The sequence below is a fragment of the Equus caballus genome, chromosome 7, assembly GCF_041296265.1.
Source record: "Equus caballus isolate H_3958 breed thoroughbred chromosome 7, TB-T2T, whole genome shotgun sequence".
Taxonomy (NCBI): domain Eukaryota; kingdom Metazoa; phylum Chordata; class Mammalia; order Perissodactyla; family Equidae; genus Equus; species Equus caballus.
The window spans coordinates 30043734-30060458 of NC_091690.1; the positions used below are offsets into that span (position 1 = coordinate 30043734).

At 40.8% G+C, this 16725-nt stretch overlaps 2 protein-coding genes and 1 non-coding gene across 33 annotated transcripts in view; all 3 read right to left on the reverse strand.

Moving 5' to 3' along the window:
* The window catches only part of LOC102149777 (uncharacterized), a 316397-nt gene that overhangs the window by 66060 nt on the left and 233612 nt on the right, over positions 1 to 16725 (reverse strand). For 9 of the 31 annotated variants that reach the window (XR_011440825.1, XR_011440826.1, XR_011440822.1 and 6 more), the window contains 2 exons: positions 14434 to 14497; positions 5416 to 5646 (listed from right to left, as the gene is read on the reverse strand). The exons of 6 other annotated variants lie outside the window; for them this stretch is intronic. Coding sequence is in view for 4 of the 25 variants with exons in the window: in XM_070273818.1 (XP_070129919.1) it covers positions 14465 to 14497 (33 nt within the window). In the remaining 21 variants the exon portion in view is untranslated. Of the gene's footprint in view, positions 1 to 791; positions 1481 to 1864; positions 2613 to 5415; positions 5647 to 11786; positions 12104 to 14433; positions 14498 to 15755; positions 15879 to 16725 lie in introns of those variants that run through there. 16 more of the 31 variants (XR_011440820.1, XR_011440827.1, XR_011440824.1 and 13 more) reach the window with 7 other exon arrangements.
* Positions 188 to 275, reverse strand: MIR125B (microRNA mir-125b). Its single transcript, NR_032862.1, has one exon. It is a non-coding gene; the product is annotated as a microRNA mir-125b (primary transcript).
* BLID (BH3-like motif containing, cell death inducer) lies at positions 15146 to 15508 on the reverse strand (the record flags this gene model as incomplete). The annotated part of the gene is given in 2 exon segments (XM_070273512.1): positions 15146 to 15308; positions 15311 to 15508. Coding segments are annotated over 2 exon segments (249 nt in total), but the record flags the coding sequence as incomplete, so codon positions are not given.

The window sequence follows — 16725 nt, forward strand, 5'->3', positions numbered from 1 at the left end:
AGCCAACGTTCTTATAACAGAATGTATACCTACTTTAACAGAAATCCAGGAGCTGCCACTTTCTGGTCACCTGATCCCATCTAACAATGAAAACCTCAGAGGTACACTCAAATCACTTCAGACAAACTTTCTTTTCGTTTGTTTTTGCTTTAAAGAAAAAAGTTCCACCAAATTTCCAGGATGCAAAGGCACGACTCGCAGCTCCCAAGAGCCTAACCCGTGGATTTAAACGGTAAACATCACAAGTTAGGGTCTCAGGGATTGAGAGGAGCGCAACAAATTGTTCTTTCTTGAGACAAAACAAAGCAAAACAAGAATGACAGGCAATTTCTGATTGAGGTTCATGACTAAAAGGCAACAAACAGGTGGCAGGGTATTCCCTCACTCTCCGAGCTTCTTTAGTTCACTAGATTTAGAATCTATTTAAATATCATGTCTACATATGCACATACGCAGTACCTCTGGGCGCATATACATACCTGAACACACACTCACGAATAGATCAGAAAAAACTCTAAAGCTTTGAGCAAAATAGTTTACTAAAATGGAAAATAATATGAATAGACCCAGAAATGCCCATGTTTTTAAAACCCTGGTCTACAATACGGATTAAATATCTCTTCAAAGCTTTAATTTACAACAAGCACGAATGACTGCGAAGAAAATGAGGCATCGCTTTCCCCTTGGGCCAGCATGCCGCATGCAAAATCATAGAAATCAGAAGGAGAAGACCAAGAGGTAAGATTTGGAGGCTGTTAAAAGTATAAATACGAATAGCGTTGGAAACTCACCCATCGGAAGCGGAGCAGGGCTGCAGCCTCCTGTAGCACCATTCCGAGCAAGGGGGGGAATGTGAGCTCGAGTGCGCTAGCCTGGGCGAGGTGTTTCAACAGAGGACGGAGAACTGGGCGGAGAGGGGGAGGCGGGGGCAGGAAGCGATACACCAAATCTAGAGACTGTAACTCTGTCGTTTATGCTTCGACGAGAGAGAAAAAAGGCAATTTGGTGGGAGTGGAGGGAAGCACTGGGACTGATCAAATTTTGAAAATAGTTAAAAATTGATTTTTTTTTTTTTTTTTTTTTTTTTTTAAGAACGAGAAACCTCCCCAGAGCTGTTTTTCAAAATTTCTTCCTTCTTTCTTTAGCGTGCACTTTGCCAGTCCTGCAAACGGGGCCTCCTCTGCATCAGCTGCTTGGCTGAAGCCAAGGCCAAGTCACCCGAGCCAGCACCAGGCTGTCATTTGGTAGACGCGAAGTGGGAAGGGGTGGGTGCGGGCTGCGAGATACAGCTCCCCCGCCCCACGCCCGCCGCGGAGCCTTTGAAGCCGTTTGCCAATATTTCGGAGGAATCCGAAGCATAATTCCCCTCCATCTTCGCAGACAGCTACCGGTTCTGTACCTGATAGATAGTAGCTTTTCCCCATCGCCTGGAAGCTGAGTTTTCCTGTGCAAAGACGGCTCCTGTGCCGCCTCCAAAAATGAAACGAAAGGGAGGGGAAGTGGGTGGGAAGATGACTCTTTTAAAATTTTTTCTTCCCTTTTTTTCTGTCTTTTTTTTTCTTCTTTTATTCTAGCCTGAGTAAGGTAGATGGCTGGCTAGTCAGAGAGAATGACAAAGCAGCCCCCCACAAGGAAGACACTGGAGGGGGCCTCAAACGCTTAGTAAAAATTCTGAATATTTTGTATATATTTCGGTATGCAACTAAAACCCGTTAAAGCTCGGGGCTCTCTCCCCTTCCTCGCCCCACCTTTCAAAATAGAATCATACCAGCAAGGCAGCTAAATTATGTCTCTTTTCCCTCTGTACAGGGTCTATTCAGCATCCTCACCACCCCCATCTTCAAGACAACTTTTTTTTTCTCACCTCTGTAGGTTCTTCTCAGGCACAATCCTCCGTTCACTTCAGGGTCTCTCCTTTTTCTCTCCCTTCCCTTTTCCTTTTCCTCTCAGAAAAGCTAGTCCGTCATCATCCTACCTAGCTTCTCTCTCTCTCTCCCAACCTCTCTCCCTTTTTCTTTTACTATTAAAAATAATAATAATAATAATGGCCCTTTCGACATAGCAGCATGAAGTGGCTGCCTTTGAGAAAGCACATTTAATCTTTACTGGCTCCCCTAGGCTTCAGTGAAGAAGGAGAAGGCAAGAAAAAAAAGGGAGAGAGAGGAAAAAAAGATTGTAAGGGAGGCTGCTGACGGACAGCAAGCATCAGGCACAAATCAGCGACAAGTTGAATTTTCCTAGACCACACTGCCCCCTTTCTTCTCAGCTCTCTCCCTAGGCTCCTGGAAAGCCCGAGTGTCTGGTTACAGGAGGCAACGGGTCTCTTTTTGCCAACCATGGTGCAGATTCCTCGCATGCCTGCTTAAATCTCTGGTAGAATAAGGAATCAATATCCCCCTGTAATCACCTTTAGCTCTTCTATGGCTTCCCCTCTTTCCTGAGAATCCACTTCGCTCCCCTCACCGCTCCCCCGCCCTGCCAGGCTCCTCCATACAAAGCTCGGCAGTCCTGTCATTTCTCACTTCCTTCCATATCTTGGAGACAAGCCTCTCTTCTAATACCCTCTTGCGCTCACTCCCTCTCTCTGTTGTAGTGTGTCTCGTCCCTGACTCGCAGCACCGGATGCGCTAAGGCATCTCCCTGACTACTAATGAGACCAAAAATACACCAGCAGGTCAGGGGGAAGGCCAGACATTGTATTATACAAACAGAAAAAAATCCTCAGCCTGAGAGACCCAGAGATCAGGTATCACATTTTCTAAAAGGAAAAAAAAAGGGGGAAAGGAGTGCCTAATTGTTCTGCATCCCATGGGCATTTCAAGCACCTTTGCGTCGATGAGTGTAGGTGATATATTTTGTGACTCTTGGTGGGTTTTCTTTATAGGAAGAAAGTCAACGATGACCAAATACTTTTTTGAAATCAGCATTTAGAGGAATAAAGAGCAGTGGTTCAAATCTATATTTAAGATACGTAGACACTCTATTCAGTCATGTGGCGACTACAAGGCTAAAACTCTCTTTCCTTTCAATGGCTGGGTTTTGCTTGTTGACTATATTTGCCATATGTACTAATTCACCACTTACGTTTCCTTGGATTTTGAAGTGAACTCATCAGTCACTGTTGCTCATCCTAACCCTTTGCCCTACTGCATACGTTTTCCTTATTCCTGAAGCATTTCTCTTCAAATGTCCATCAGATATATACACACTTCATTGGTCAGCCTAAAGTCCCTTGATAATGATAAGTAATAATTCAGATGACAAAAAAGTGGCACAAGAGAAAAAGGAAAGACATCCCGAGTTGACTAAAGGAGCATCTCCTATCGCTTCTGTTGGCACACATTTTAAAAGCTTGGCTACACAATGATCCTGTACAGCAGGTATCTCCTGAAAATTAGAGTCTCTACCTATCTATACACACAGTGGGTATATTGCCATCTTAACCCAAGTTCCCTGGCTAGAATCATGCAGACAACAGGCAGCACTGTGTTAAGTAAATATCGAGGAAGGAGGGAGGTATCTGAGGATGCAGGTTTCCTCCAAGTCGATGTTTTTAAAAGGTAGCTTCTTTGTGCTCAACTGAGATATTGTGCTTTGTCTCTGACTGTGAAACCTGCAGAAGCACGGCTGGATGCCAAGGAAAAGGAGAAGAAAAAGCAGAGACAAGAAGGAAACACAGAGAGAGGAAGAAGGGAGAGGAGAGGACAGGAGTGAAAAGCAGAGCAAATAGAGGCAAGAAGAGAAATACCTACAATCATAGTGTTGGATTTCTTTTAATCCGTTTTTTTCATTCTGTCTTTATTGGGAAGGAGAAAGAGATGGTTGGCAGGGGTTGGTGACTGGGTTAGAATCTTTTTCAGATTTGGCTAATAGGGGTTTGCACTAGACTGATGGAGAAAAAAGAAACACACTAGAATAATCATAAAGGGTGGAGCTGTCAAAAAAAATCTTTGACTCACTGGGTGCCTCCCTGTAACGCCAAAATGAATCATTCTTTTAACCAGAATCGTCAATTGTCTTAGTGTACTTGTATATGAAAGCCAGATTATGAGACTCATTGCACTCATCTTCAAAAAGGAAAGGTAAACAGAGAATAAAATTTTCTGAGACTCTCCTAAACCTCTATATATTTGCAACAATAGTTCAGCATGATTTTCACATATGAAGCTAATTTCCCCCTGTCTGTATTCACTCTGCTTACAAAGATATACAAATATATAACTTATGAAAGTTTTGCTATGAACACATCATTTTCTCTATACAACTCAGCGATGTCTTTGGAGGATACTTATTTCAAGCAGTTAACACCTGACCCCAATTTCTGTGGGTAATTAGTGAGCTAGATAACCACACAAAGTGGGTAATTATTTAGTACCCAAGGGTACGCTAGAAGTGGGTAGTGGTTTTGTTAACAAAAGCATATCTCTAATTATTGTATCTATGATGGGTGTTTTAAAAATACCAGTTACTATATCAAGTGAACCATGATAAATAAGTGAAGTATTTTGCTGTCCTTAGCATATACATATGTATATTCTATCATGGTTAATAATATTTACCTCTCTTGTATGGAGTGCTGTGAAGATTAATTAGTTAACATCTGTAAGACTCTCAGAGATGAAATGTGCTAGAGAGCTTCTAAATACAGTATTATTATTGTTATTACTACCTTGGCTAATAATCCAAAGATGGGAGAAGCTGAGGGAGTAGATGCAATTGTCTGGACTATGTCTTAGTTTGAAGATATGCTGAGGTCACAAATATAATGAGTTTGATTATGGGGAGTGGTCTCCTACCTGGCAGAGTGTAACACAGGCTGTCATAGAAAAGAAAGGTAGATGATATTTCATTGACAGCAGGATGGATCTGAGGAGCCAGGGTAGGAGATGAGGAGAGGGAGGAGCAGAAGGAAGGAGTCAGTGATGGGTCGGGAAGGAAGCTGAATCAGCTGGACCACACCCTCCTTCCAAAGTCTTTCTAGCCTTCCTTTGATGAGCAGCAAATATACACAAAAATCCCCAAAGAAGACATCCATGCAAGTCCTGGGACAAATTCATCATAATTACAATCAATCATCCAGTTACATAGTATTTGTTCTGGAGAAGAACAATCAGTACAAATTATTTTAACAAAGGCAGATACATTTTAAAATTTTACAATGTTGAGAATAAGCACACATAGATCAACTTCAGATATCTTTAACCCAGGCTATGAGCAGCAATGAAGAAGCACTTTCTAATTCAATTGCTTTTATGAATCATCCCCAAGATGGGAAGGGCATATTATTTATTTTTGCTGAGAAAAAAAGTAAAAAAATGAAAGGGGGAAAAAAAAAAAAAGAAAACCCCATGCTTTCAGGGACCTTAATTCTGGAGAACAACCAAGCCTTGAAAACAAACAACAACAAAAACTTACTGCTTCTTTCTCTGTAAATGTCCATCTCCTTGAGCCGGCTGTCTGGGGTCTGGCTGAGGCAGGACAGACAGAGGCCTCTGGGATCCAAATCTTCAAGTAGGCTCACCACATTTTTTCTTTCAAAGCAAGGTTGTCCTGGGGATTAACCCTAGGAGTCTGGGAGATGTGAAGCATGTGGGAAGGGTGAAGGGAAATATGCAAAGATATTGTATTCAGCCCAGTTCACGGTCTCTAGGGAATACGAAAGGGAAAAGACCCCATTAGTCTGCCAACAGGTACCACTGCCGAAATCTCGGCCGGAGGACGGCCTCCAGGACACGTGTTTATGCTGTGATTGGAGGCCAGGGGTATGATGAGTGAATTTTAAGAGTTTGGGAGCAGAGAGAAAATTTCTCCAAAAGCCACCCCAGCCAGGCTTCTGACCTGAAGCCCAGTATTTGTCACCCCCTCTCTGAGCTCAGAACTACAAAGGCTGACTGGCATTCTCCAACCCGCCCAGCTCCTTTCAAACCCACAGACTGTGCCAGACTGGCCCCACCTCCCACTGCAGCAAATTCTGTAGCCCCGCTCCATGCTGCGCTGTGAGGAGCCAGATTTCCGTTTTAATTGTCCTACCTGGCCTTCCCCTCTGCCACTGCCCCTGGCTCTTGGTTCCTGGCATGGTTTCAAAGACCCAATCAATTGCTTTCTCCCCTCCATCATCATTTTAAACACCTCCAGTTCTCCTTTCCCCAAATTTCACGTTTAAAATGCTTTGATGTCTTGCAGTTTCTTTCATCTCTGGCCACCACTATCGCCTTTCTTTGGTCTCTCTCACACTCTTGCTTGACACTTTTGCACTATATCAAAATATAGTTGTATCTCATATTATGAACTGAAAACCCAAACCAAAAGTCAGCTGCTAGCATCACCCCCCTTCTTGCCTCCCCCACCCACATCACCCACATTTACATATCTGACAATCTGATTCATCTCAGGGCATTTCCCAAAAGCTCACCTAAAAAGAGCTGAAGCCAGTAGAGAACAGGATGTGTGTGTGTGTGTGTGTGTTTGTGTGTGTGCTTGTGTTAATTGATTTAACTATAAGAATGCAGCAGGAAAGGGCCTGATGTACATGGGTGAAAGGAAGAACAGAATAAAGGAATCTGGTATATTTGTGTAAATTTAAGATAAAAGCAACAGAAGCTAATTATTATCAGAACTTACAGGAAAAAATTATATTTACATATATACACACACACACACATATGTATGGTCTGTATCAAGCATCCACACATCATAATATCCTAAGATTATCTGATTATCTGAAAAGGTATTTACCACGCCGTGAAAAGTGACAGGCAGGGCTCCATGGTTCTGCAGCTAAAGCTGAATATGAAAATCTTCCAGGATGGATTGGAGGAGGAAGACAACCCCCCACCAGGTGCCTGCCCCCCTCCACTCTTGTAAGGGCTTAGGGGCCAAGAACTGCTGTACCACCTCTCCCTTATTTCCACCATGATTTTCAGCTTATTTTTGCTATCCGTCACTCAAAATATTGTGCTCTTAACATTATTACTTAGGTATTTATTGCTTTAATGTTGCAATACTGTTTTCTGTGACTCCTTTAATAGCTGTCATTGAGGTTCTTCTATGTGACACACACTTACAGATAACTAATGTCTCATTTAATCCTCAAAACGGCCGTGAAAGCCCTCATAGATGTTTTACAGATGCAAAGAATAAGGTTCAGAATTTAAGACTGCTCAGCTCTGAGTGGCACTGTTAGGATTTGAACCCAAGTCTAACTCCATAAGCCTGGTCTTTCCTCTGCATCATTATACTCTTTGACTCCCATCTCAGCGTAAATGTCACTTTCTGCAGTTGGTCTCCTCAAACTAGTCTAGCTTGTCCTACGTATTTTGCATAGCACGTTATACTTACTCTATTTTAGCATTTATTCATTCTTCTCATTTAGTTCATTTTATCTAATAAATATTGTTTGAGGACTTGACCGTATGTCAGGCAGCGTGCTTGGCAGTGTAATTTCCTTAGCTAAAGGACAGAAAATGATGCTGTAGTATTGGTACTGTCCATACACTGTGCTGTCTACATCTCCAAACTCTCAGGTAAATGAAGAGAGTGCTGTGCCATGGTCACATTTGTATTCCCAATACATAGCACAGCACGTGGCATGCAGTTCTTTTATGCTAATGTGGTTTTGATTGTAACTTTTTGAGAGAGGAGGGTTCATGTCTGAATATGCTTATAATATGCTTATATAATATAATGATGCTTAGTAAAATGCCATGTAAAAGTAGCATTTAGTAAATGGTGAACTGCAGCCTTATTCTCTCAGACTGTACTCTAGCTGAGGTCCCCCTTATAGCCATGTTTATTTGTATTTCCAAAAAATAGCAAATTTGTCTATTTAAGTTTTTCTGAATCTTCCAGAGTCATGCTGTTTGTGTTTGAAGCCAGACAAAGTTTGTCTGAAATCCCACTGATCTGTGGATTAGGAGGTAATGTCAAGTGATAAAGTGTCCAGGATGAGGTGGCTGTGAAGGACTATTCTGGGCTACATGCAGGGAGGGAGATCTCTTACACTTTAGAGTGTGTGGGTAAGTCCAAATCTGAGACAAGCAACCCAGCTCAGATGCCCTTGTTTCAGAAAAAAGAGATTGAGGGGGCCAGCCAGGTGGCACAGTGGTTAAGTTCACACGCTCTGCTTCGGTGGCCCAGGGTTCACAGGTTTGGATGCCAGGTGCGGATCTAGCACCACTCACCAAGCCATGCAGTGGTGGCATCCCACATGAAATAGAGGAAGATGGGCGCAGGTGTTAGCTCAGTGACAATCTTCCTCAAGCAAAAAGAGAAAGATTGGCAACAGATGTTAGCTCAGGGCCAATCTTCCTCACAAAAAAAGAAAAAGATTGAAAGGCTAGAAATGGTTCATGACTATATGCTCCAGGGTTTCATAATATGTATTCTAAAAACAGATTAGACAATTCTTTATTTTGCCGAAGGGAAGAATATTTAAGTATGTATAAATGGTATCCTTGGCAGGCTAGCTTCTATGCTATCCTTCATCTGAGGAATTCCTGTCTCTGAATAGAAGAGGCAAGGGCAACATGATGGTGTCCATTCTGTCCTTCGACAAACATTGATGCACACTCAGCCTTTCAACACCACTGAATTCCATCACAAAAATGTGACTATCTTCACTAGGCTGGGATAGTTTCCATTAGATCAACCCAGAATATAGTTTCTAAAGACACGTCCTTGGGGGTTGCTGGTCTCTCTCATGAGAGAGCTGGGTTGGTAATGGTAGTCCTTCTATTCCAGCCCCTAAACTCTAAATGTACTTTGAACGCGAACTATTTAAATTCCCTCATTAAATGACAAAAATATTCCTTACTACTCTTCCCAGGAAGCTGAGGAAGAGGAAGCTTCCTTTTGCCCTGTTAGGGTAGCAGAGCCCCTTCCCTAAGGCAATGAGGCTTTGAACCAGTAGGGAGCAGTGTTTGGTACAGGCAATCTGTAGCTCAAGCGGTCTCAAGGGGAGTCATCTGGCAGATTTTATACCCCAAATCCACACCAGCTCTAAGTGCCAGGCTCAGTCATGACAGGCTAAATACTTGGATTTTGGCCTACTAAAAAAATTTTTTTTGCTTTCCTTAGCCTTATAGGATATAAGGCGAAATCAATGATGAGATAACTCTTCAGCATATATATTTATTAATATTTTTGATATGAATATATAAAATAATTCTGTTGCCTCTTTATGCCTCATTGAGTGAGTTTCAGAGGACTTTTCTTGGCTTCTAGCTTAACTCTACAGAAGGGCTGGAGCTTATGGGATGGGCCCATGTGGTTTGTGAAGCTCTCTGGAAGGTAATCTAGGGTCCGCTCACTTGGGGCCTGATTCTACCAAGTTGTAGGAAGTGCATTTCAATAACCTTTGGGGTCCAGGAAGGTGAAAGAGAAAAGCTTCCACTGCTGTATAATAATGGGTAAAGTGAGAGAGGGAAACAGAGAGAGAGAGAGAATCAAGGCCCTTCTATAAGATGAGATCCCTATTACCTGTGCACTAAGGGAATTGAGCCTGACATTATAAAAATCATTATTCTTGGCTGAAGTGTGTCATCTAAGAGCCAAGTTCTATTTTGGTCTAGGTTCCCTGCCATTCAGTCATTAGGTTTAGGCTGGCAAGCAAAGGGGCATGTTTCCACCCCTGGTACTTTTGACGATTGAGATTGCAAGGCCAAGAATCTACAGATGATATGCAACCAAGGATACAGGCCAGGGACTTGGTCTGGAGCTGTTTGTATATTTTTTGAAACTGCTACAAAGCCTGAAGGTTGTGAGAGGGGAGAGAAGTGCAGGAAGGCTAAAGCTTTGGAAGCCAAGAGTGTTCTCATCTCAGATCCAGACTTCTTGATACCATGGTTCTTAGAGACATCTATGCTGACCAAATTAATGCTCTTTAGAAGATCAGGGCCCTTTACAGTATCTATCATCTCTGGATCTCTGAATACTTTGCAATACACTATGTCATACTATGTAGTACTTCCTCTCCATAAAGGGAAGGGGGTATCCAGGGCATTGACCCATCATTAAGAAGAGATTGGATTACAATTCAGATTGCAGGGTTTCCAGTCAAACTCCTACTACTGTCTGTCACCTTTTTATTAATGGTCATAAAGTCAAGACACACTCCTTCCTCACCTTCAGACTTTTTTTTTTTAGCTACTTAGATTCTAAAAGTTTAGGACAAGGAAAGGGGGAAGCAAATATCCTGATGCCATTATTCCCATTTCATAGTTGGGAACTGAGGCAATTAGTGGCTAAACACTTTTCCCAAGAAGATTGTTATAGCACCAAGAATAGAATCTAGGTCTCTCAACCCGGCTGTTGCGAGGAAAAATGAGCTAATACATATGAACTGCCTTAAGTTCACTCAGAGTGAGTTTGTGTACATCCAAGGTATCGTTAATAATAATCATACCTTATGCATCTTGGTCTCCTCCATTATTAACTAATAACAACACAGTAAGGAAGAGCTTCAAAAGGATACAATTAAATTTACTAGAGCGTTTGTGAAATAGATGAGTTTCAAAAGCGCTGAGCGTGCAGGATTAATAAAATTAAAAGAACACAGAAACATATTTTGAGACGCATTTTTGGGACTGAGGTACAGCAGCAGTATCAGAATTCCTGCTGAGATTAAAACAGAGTGATGAATAAGAAGCACTCTTGGGAGAAGCCGAGGAATATTTTAAAGGTGGAAACTGCTACCTCGGAGATTTTAAATTTGGCACATTCGACATTTCTCAAGGAGTCTCTACATGCTACAAATAGCCATGACATAAAGACCACAGAGAACTGTATCAGAGGGAGCCAGGTTAGCTTTCTGAGTTCTGAGGCCTCGCCCTTCAGGGATGTTGGACTGCATGCTCCAGTTGAGGCCAGCACCGAGCAAACCAACTCTAGATGGGGACCAACATGCACTCTCAAAAGGTGGGAGGTTAAGTAAATTTTTTTGGCATTTTTAAGTCTTTAAAGATTCACTGTGATATTTTGACTACCTACCCCAAGTCTGGAAAATTGCTCAGTTTATGGGCCCGTGGTCTATATGCTTAGCTCTTTATGGTACTTATATCCACTGAATGAAGATATGTGCTGATTTTGATATTACTACACTTAACCTTCCATGTAATAGGTGCTTTAGAAATTATTGTTCATTATGTATTCTTCCAGGAATTTAATATAATCTAGGGCCATGGTGTTATATAACACAGAGCAATCAACGTTTTCTCTCCTGTCATGAGTTTAATTGCTCAAAATCCGTATCTTAAAATTTATGGAAAAGTGAGAACAGTGCTAAGGTAAGTAAGGAGGAAAAGAACTTTTGAAAATAAAGCAAAAAGAAATCTGACTGGTGTTCAGATTCTGTTTAAAACATTAACCGCGCTTTGGGTGTTTCTAGTAAATATTTAGCTGTCTACTTGTCAATGTCTTTTTGAAAATAAAGTCAACAGAGAAAACAGATTCTAAAACTAAAGTAAGGGAGGAAATAATTGGTGCACAATATCTTCTCCCCAGCTAATCTACATATGTGTCTATCCCTGGGCCCTGATGACTTGCTTTCCACAGTACAGTAAGAATTGATTGAAGCATCAGGAAACCAGCTGTGTGCAGAGACTTCATAGAGAGCTGGTGAGGTATTTAAGACTGGGGGTGGACATGCAGGTAAGGGAAAAATCCTACGTATTACTTCTCTTCTATTTAAAACAAAGGAGAGATTACTCTGGAAAATACCATTGCATAAAATTAACTTCTCTGCCCTGATAAGGAAGAGGATGGGAGAGTAAAGGCAGAAGAACTGTCACCTGATCAGCTGTCTTCTTTGGCTCCTTTGGATGATCTCAGTCTCTTCCTCCTCAGCACCCTCCAGCACTGTAAGCATAACTTATGCAGGACATGTTGCACTGTGATTGTAGTTAAGAGACTGAGATACAGCTCTGTATCTCTGGCCCATTGCACTATGACTGGCACTCAGTAAATGTTGAATATAAAATGCATAAAGTCAACTTGAAGACAGAATTTAAGAGCTATAAGATACAGCAAATGCAACCACATCCAAAATAAACATGGAAAGGTGAGACTTCAGTTAGACGCAGATTCTGTTCTGGGTCCAGTGGAACAGCTGAAGGGACAAAGAAGAGGTTTCAGCACCCCGAATCCTCCGTCCTCCATGAGGATGCTAAAGCCATGCTGGCCACATTATGCACACAGAGTTGGAATCTGGACCTGGGGAAAACTAAAGGCTTACATATCCTTGTCTACTTGAACTTGAGGTCCTATTTCTAATTATAGTGGTCCCAAGACACATGAACAAGTGGAAAGAATATAGAACTGAAAGTTAAAGCTACATGGATTCTCTGCTTAGCCCTATCACAGTAGCCTTGCACGATACATTTTACCTCTCAGATCATTAGCTCCCTCAACTATAACATGAGAGAATTAGACTAGATGAACTCTTAAATTCCCTACAGGGAAACTCTAGAATTGCATAGGCCCTCTCTCTGTCTAAGTTCCATTCTTTTACAAAAATACTTTCTGAAAAGTTAAGATATAGATGGAATTTGGAATTAGAAAATAAATAGAACACCTTAGCTGATGTTAAAAACAATTTAGAGTTTGATATACAAAAATGAAAGAAGAAAAATGTTAAGAGTCTCAGCAAGGTGGAATGAATTAATCATAGTAGACTGGGTCATGAAGAGGGGATCCCCATTAATTGTCTCTAAAATCTCCTGATCATTGAATAGAACAAAAACATTTTGACAAGATTCTTAGGCAATAAGAAAGCATGTTCTTGGGAAGGGGCAAGAAGTATCCATCCCATTTCATACAAAAGGAAACCAACATGCGCAAAGGAAAGATAACTCACTCAGGATCACATTGTGAAGATGAAGTCAGGCCTGACACCAAGTTTTCCTGCCTCCCACCCAATTATGTGTCTGAATTTGTTGGAAACTACCACTGCTTCCAATGAACTTGAGAATGTGGTACCATGGCCCAGGGGAATTGGGTAGGCCCCTGGCCAGCTGGACTTTCATAAGCTCTGCTGAAATCACACTTGCTAAAAATTTCTGTAATGTTGATCACTAGAGAAAGTGACTACATGTACAACCCAGAGAGACTCTAGAAGATTTCCTACGGTCAAAGACACTTCACTGGGCCTTGGTCGAGAAATCTGGTTTCCATTCCTTCATCTATCACTTTAGGATTTTGCACATCAATTTCCTTTAGGAATCAAAAGGCTTATTAGAGAAATTTATAAAGTGTAAACTCATCCTAGATCAATATACATGAAATACTATCAGAAGAATTTTTGTTTGATATTACTAATTATCTAAAGAAATTACTTTTATCTACTTTTTAAATGTGTATGTGTGTATATATATATACACATTTTTAATATATATTAAAATGGATATAACAGTGTATATACACATATACTATTCTTGTAAAAATTATGTATATATATATGTGTATAATTATGTATATATATATGTATATATATATGTGTATCTCCTTCAATCTAGCTGGGAAATCTGTTTCAAAATCAACTCCTGCTCTTTCCTCGGACTTGATATACAGCCAAGCAAGTCATTCTCGATTAACACAGCTCCCTCCTGGGAAAAGTCACAGAGTGACTTTATTGATTTCCCTTTACCCTTCTCCACATTTCTTTGCTGAAATGTTGTCTTAACTCTTAAATTTAAAAGCAAAAGTAAATAAAATTAATATAAAATTTGCTTCATTATGACCATGTTGATTTTCTTATATTTTTCTTATTTTCTAAAAAAATTTTTTTGAAGAACAGGATACTTGTGTGAGGTATCTATGTAGTAAAGAAAAGAGAGGATGATATGTTTCCCAAGGTTTTTATGCAACAGATTTCTTTAAATTGAAACCTGGGTTTTACACACAATGCTGGACTCGGAGCTCCATAAACCTGTTCTTCTCCTCATTCTCTTTTGACTTGGCCAGCCATCTTTGAAAACTGCCAAGAGTTTTTGGCAAACAGTCCCTCCAATGTTTCCAGGAGCATACCCAATACATAGGAATATAGAGAATGTTTATTTCTCATCACATTTTCCTACCTCAAAAGATCCCAACAAGATTAAGTTTCCTAAATGCAGGAAACTCTTTATTTATAAAGGTTTCAGGATCACTGATGCAATTTAGGAGTTTCTCTGATGCAGTTCTAGAAAGGTAAAAAGGAGTTTCTCCAAGCAGTCTTTCTGCCTCCACCTTTTAAGATCACTGGAAAGTTAACCCAGAGCCTCACTCTTAGTCTCCTTTCAGCTTCTGAGCTGCCCGGTGCCCTGGGTTCTGACTGTGGGGCAGGGGTAGTGGAAAGAAGCAGAGAACAGGGACACTGGAGTGGCTTAAATTAAAAGCTCTAAAAATGCCTTTTTCATTTTCTTCTCCCCCCGCCACCCCCACAGTTTTAGCTCTACTTACTCCAATAACTGAGTTCATGAAAGACTAGTTTTCAGTTCTCTTTTTTTAGCATCCACAGCTTTTCCTGTAAAGGGAAGGAAAGGATTGACTTATTTACAACACAATCACAATCTGATTCTTCACTTTAAGCAAATAAAGACACCTAGTGAAATAATGGATTGTGTTATTTAAAATTGAAAGCTTGTGTGAATGAACCACCACTCAGAAACAAGCTTAAGAAAAGTAGAGAAAGAAAATGAAAGCCTTGTGACTAAACAAGGTTAAAATGATGCACGATGCTGAGTGTACAACTTAGTAGAGTGATTATTAACAATATGAAAAATATCTACTTCCAATGTATAAATGAAATACACTCAAAACAACAAACGGTCAGTGATATGCTATGCTGCCCTGAAGGTTAATCACAGGGCTTTTTTTGGGGGGGGGGGCAAAACATCTAGTTTTTTCCCCCATGAATTTGCAAAGTTAGTTTTAATTAAATGCCATTTTACTTTGCACTAGCCAGCTTATCTTCTTTTCATTTTCTTGTTTCTCTGCACAATTTGAATCAAAGACAGTGATTTGGAAGCACTATGGGTAAAGTGGGTAGAAAAGCATGCTAAGAATTGGGTCATCTTGTTGAAATAAAGTTCACTTCTGTGTTGTACAACATGAAGAATGGGGAAAATTTGTCCTAATATCTTGCTGTATCTGTCCCAACTCATTCCTTTCGTAGGGCCTCAGCAGGGGAATTATGTAGCAATGCAATTCCTATCCTGGTTAGATAGGAAAGCTCTAGAGTACATTTCCAAGAACAGACCCCTCATGGCAGAGGAGCCAAGATTTTACCTTGTAAGAGGAAACACCGTTTCCTTAGGCAGTATAGGCTCTTTATTGAATCTGGCCACAATGCTCCAGGTGCAGGCAAGAGAGTGCCTTCTGCCTCTGGATAAATGGAACTACCAGAAGCTTGTCCTATCCAAGTGGTGCAGAGGACACTCTCAGCTTCTAGAATCGAATAGAAAGGTCTTTCCTGGCCTCCAACAATACCCGGATGGAACACAACAAATTCACCACATTTGAAACTATGTAGAAAAGTTCAGACTCTAACATCCATCCATCCATTCATTCACTCCATTCATTCAGCTGGTTTTTATAAGGCAGTTCTTATATGGACTATGCTTTGCCTAAGTACAGTGTTAGGTAGAAAGAAAAAAGTGGTTCTATTCCGCCCTGTTCTTCCCAATCCTACTATTCATGATTTCAAGTGGCTACTCAAAAATCCTTAACTGAAAATAGCTTACAAGAGGTCACGTATTTAATTCCATCCTCTTCTGTCTTACCTCCATGTAGAATACCATTTGATGCAGGTTTACATGAATAAACATTATTAATTAATGTTAAGTCTCAGCAATGTCCTCCTCTCAAGTTTGATGCTCAGACCACAAAAAAGCTGTATCTCCTACCTAAAAGTGAGAAAGATCCCCATGTTGATTTTTGTCAAGGATGCCTTTTAGATTTTTTCCCCTAATGTGAACAGCCTTGATAGGACCTGTTTCATTTCTTGGTCAGCAAGAATCTAGTAGCCGTGGATGCCTTAGGGAGTCATTCCAACCGAGACTAGAATTTCAAGGGAGAGGGTTGAGTTCCTTCTTCTGGTGCTTCTAATACAGGAACGTATCACCCTCACCATGGCAGACCACAGGGAATGATCAGTGTGAATTGTTAAGTTGTCTTCTCAATGATGTGTTACAAATAATTTCCCTGAAGAAGTAGCAAGTTCCTGACCACAGTATTGTACGCAAATAAACAAGTGCTAGTAATTTTTGTTTTTCACATTGAGAAGACCTCAGAAACATCTCATTTCAATTAATAGACTAGAATCATAGAAAACTTGCCTTACCTTCTGGGTTCTTTGGCTAAGATGTATTGGTAAAATGGTGCGTTAAACACATTTTTAACTGGGAAAAGCCTGGTTATCATAGGCAACCCAGATTAGGGGATTTACAGAGTACTATTGTGTTGAGAGAAAAAGGAGACCTAACGAAGAAACATCTTACTTAGCAGCATCAGAGAAGCTATATGATTGATCTGGTGTTTCACCTATCTTGTATCAAGGCATAGGGAGAAAGAATGTGCCTTGCACAAATTAGCCCACAGACCTTTCTAAAAAGGACCAATACGAAACACACAAAAAGGTAAGATCATCTATAAGGAAAGATCCTCTCCTTTCACACCAAGCCATGGAGATTGCTTGGGTTATTGTGGCCTTGGCCTCTTAATTTCCTTTATGCCATTTGAGTGGGAACTCAG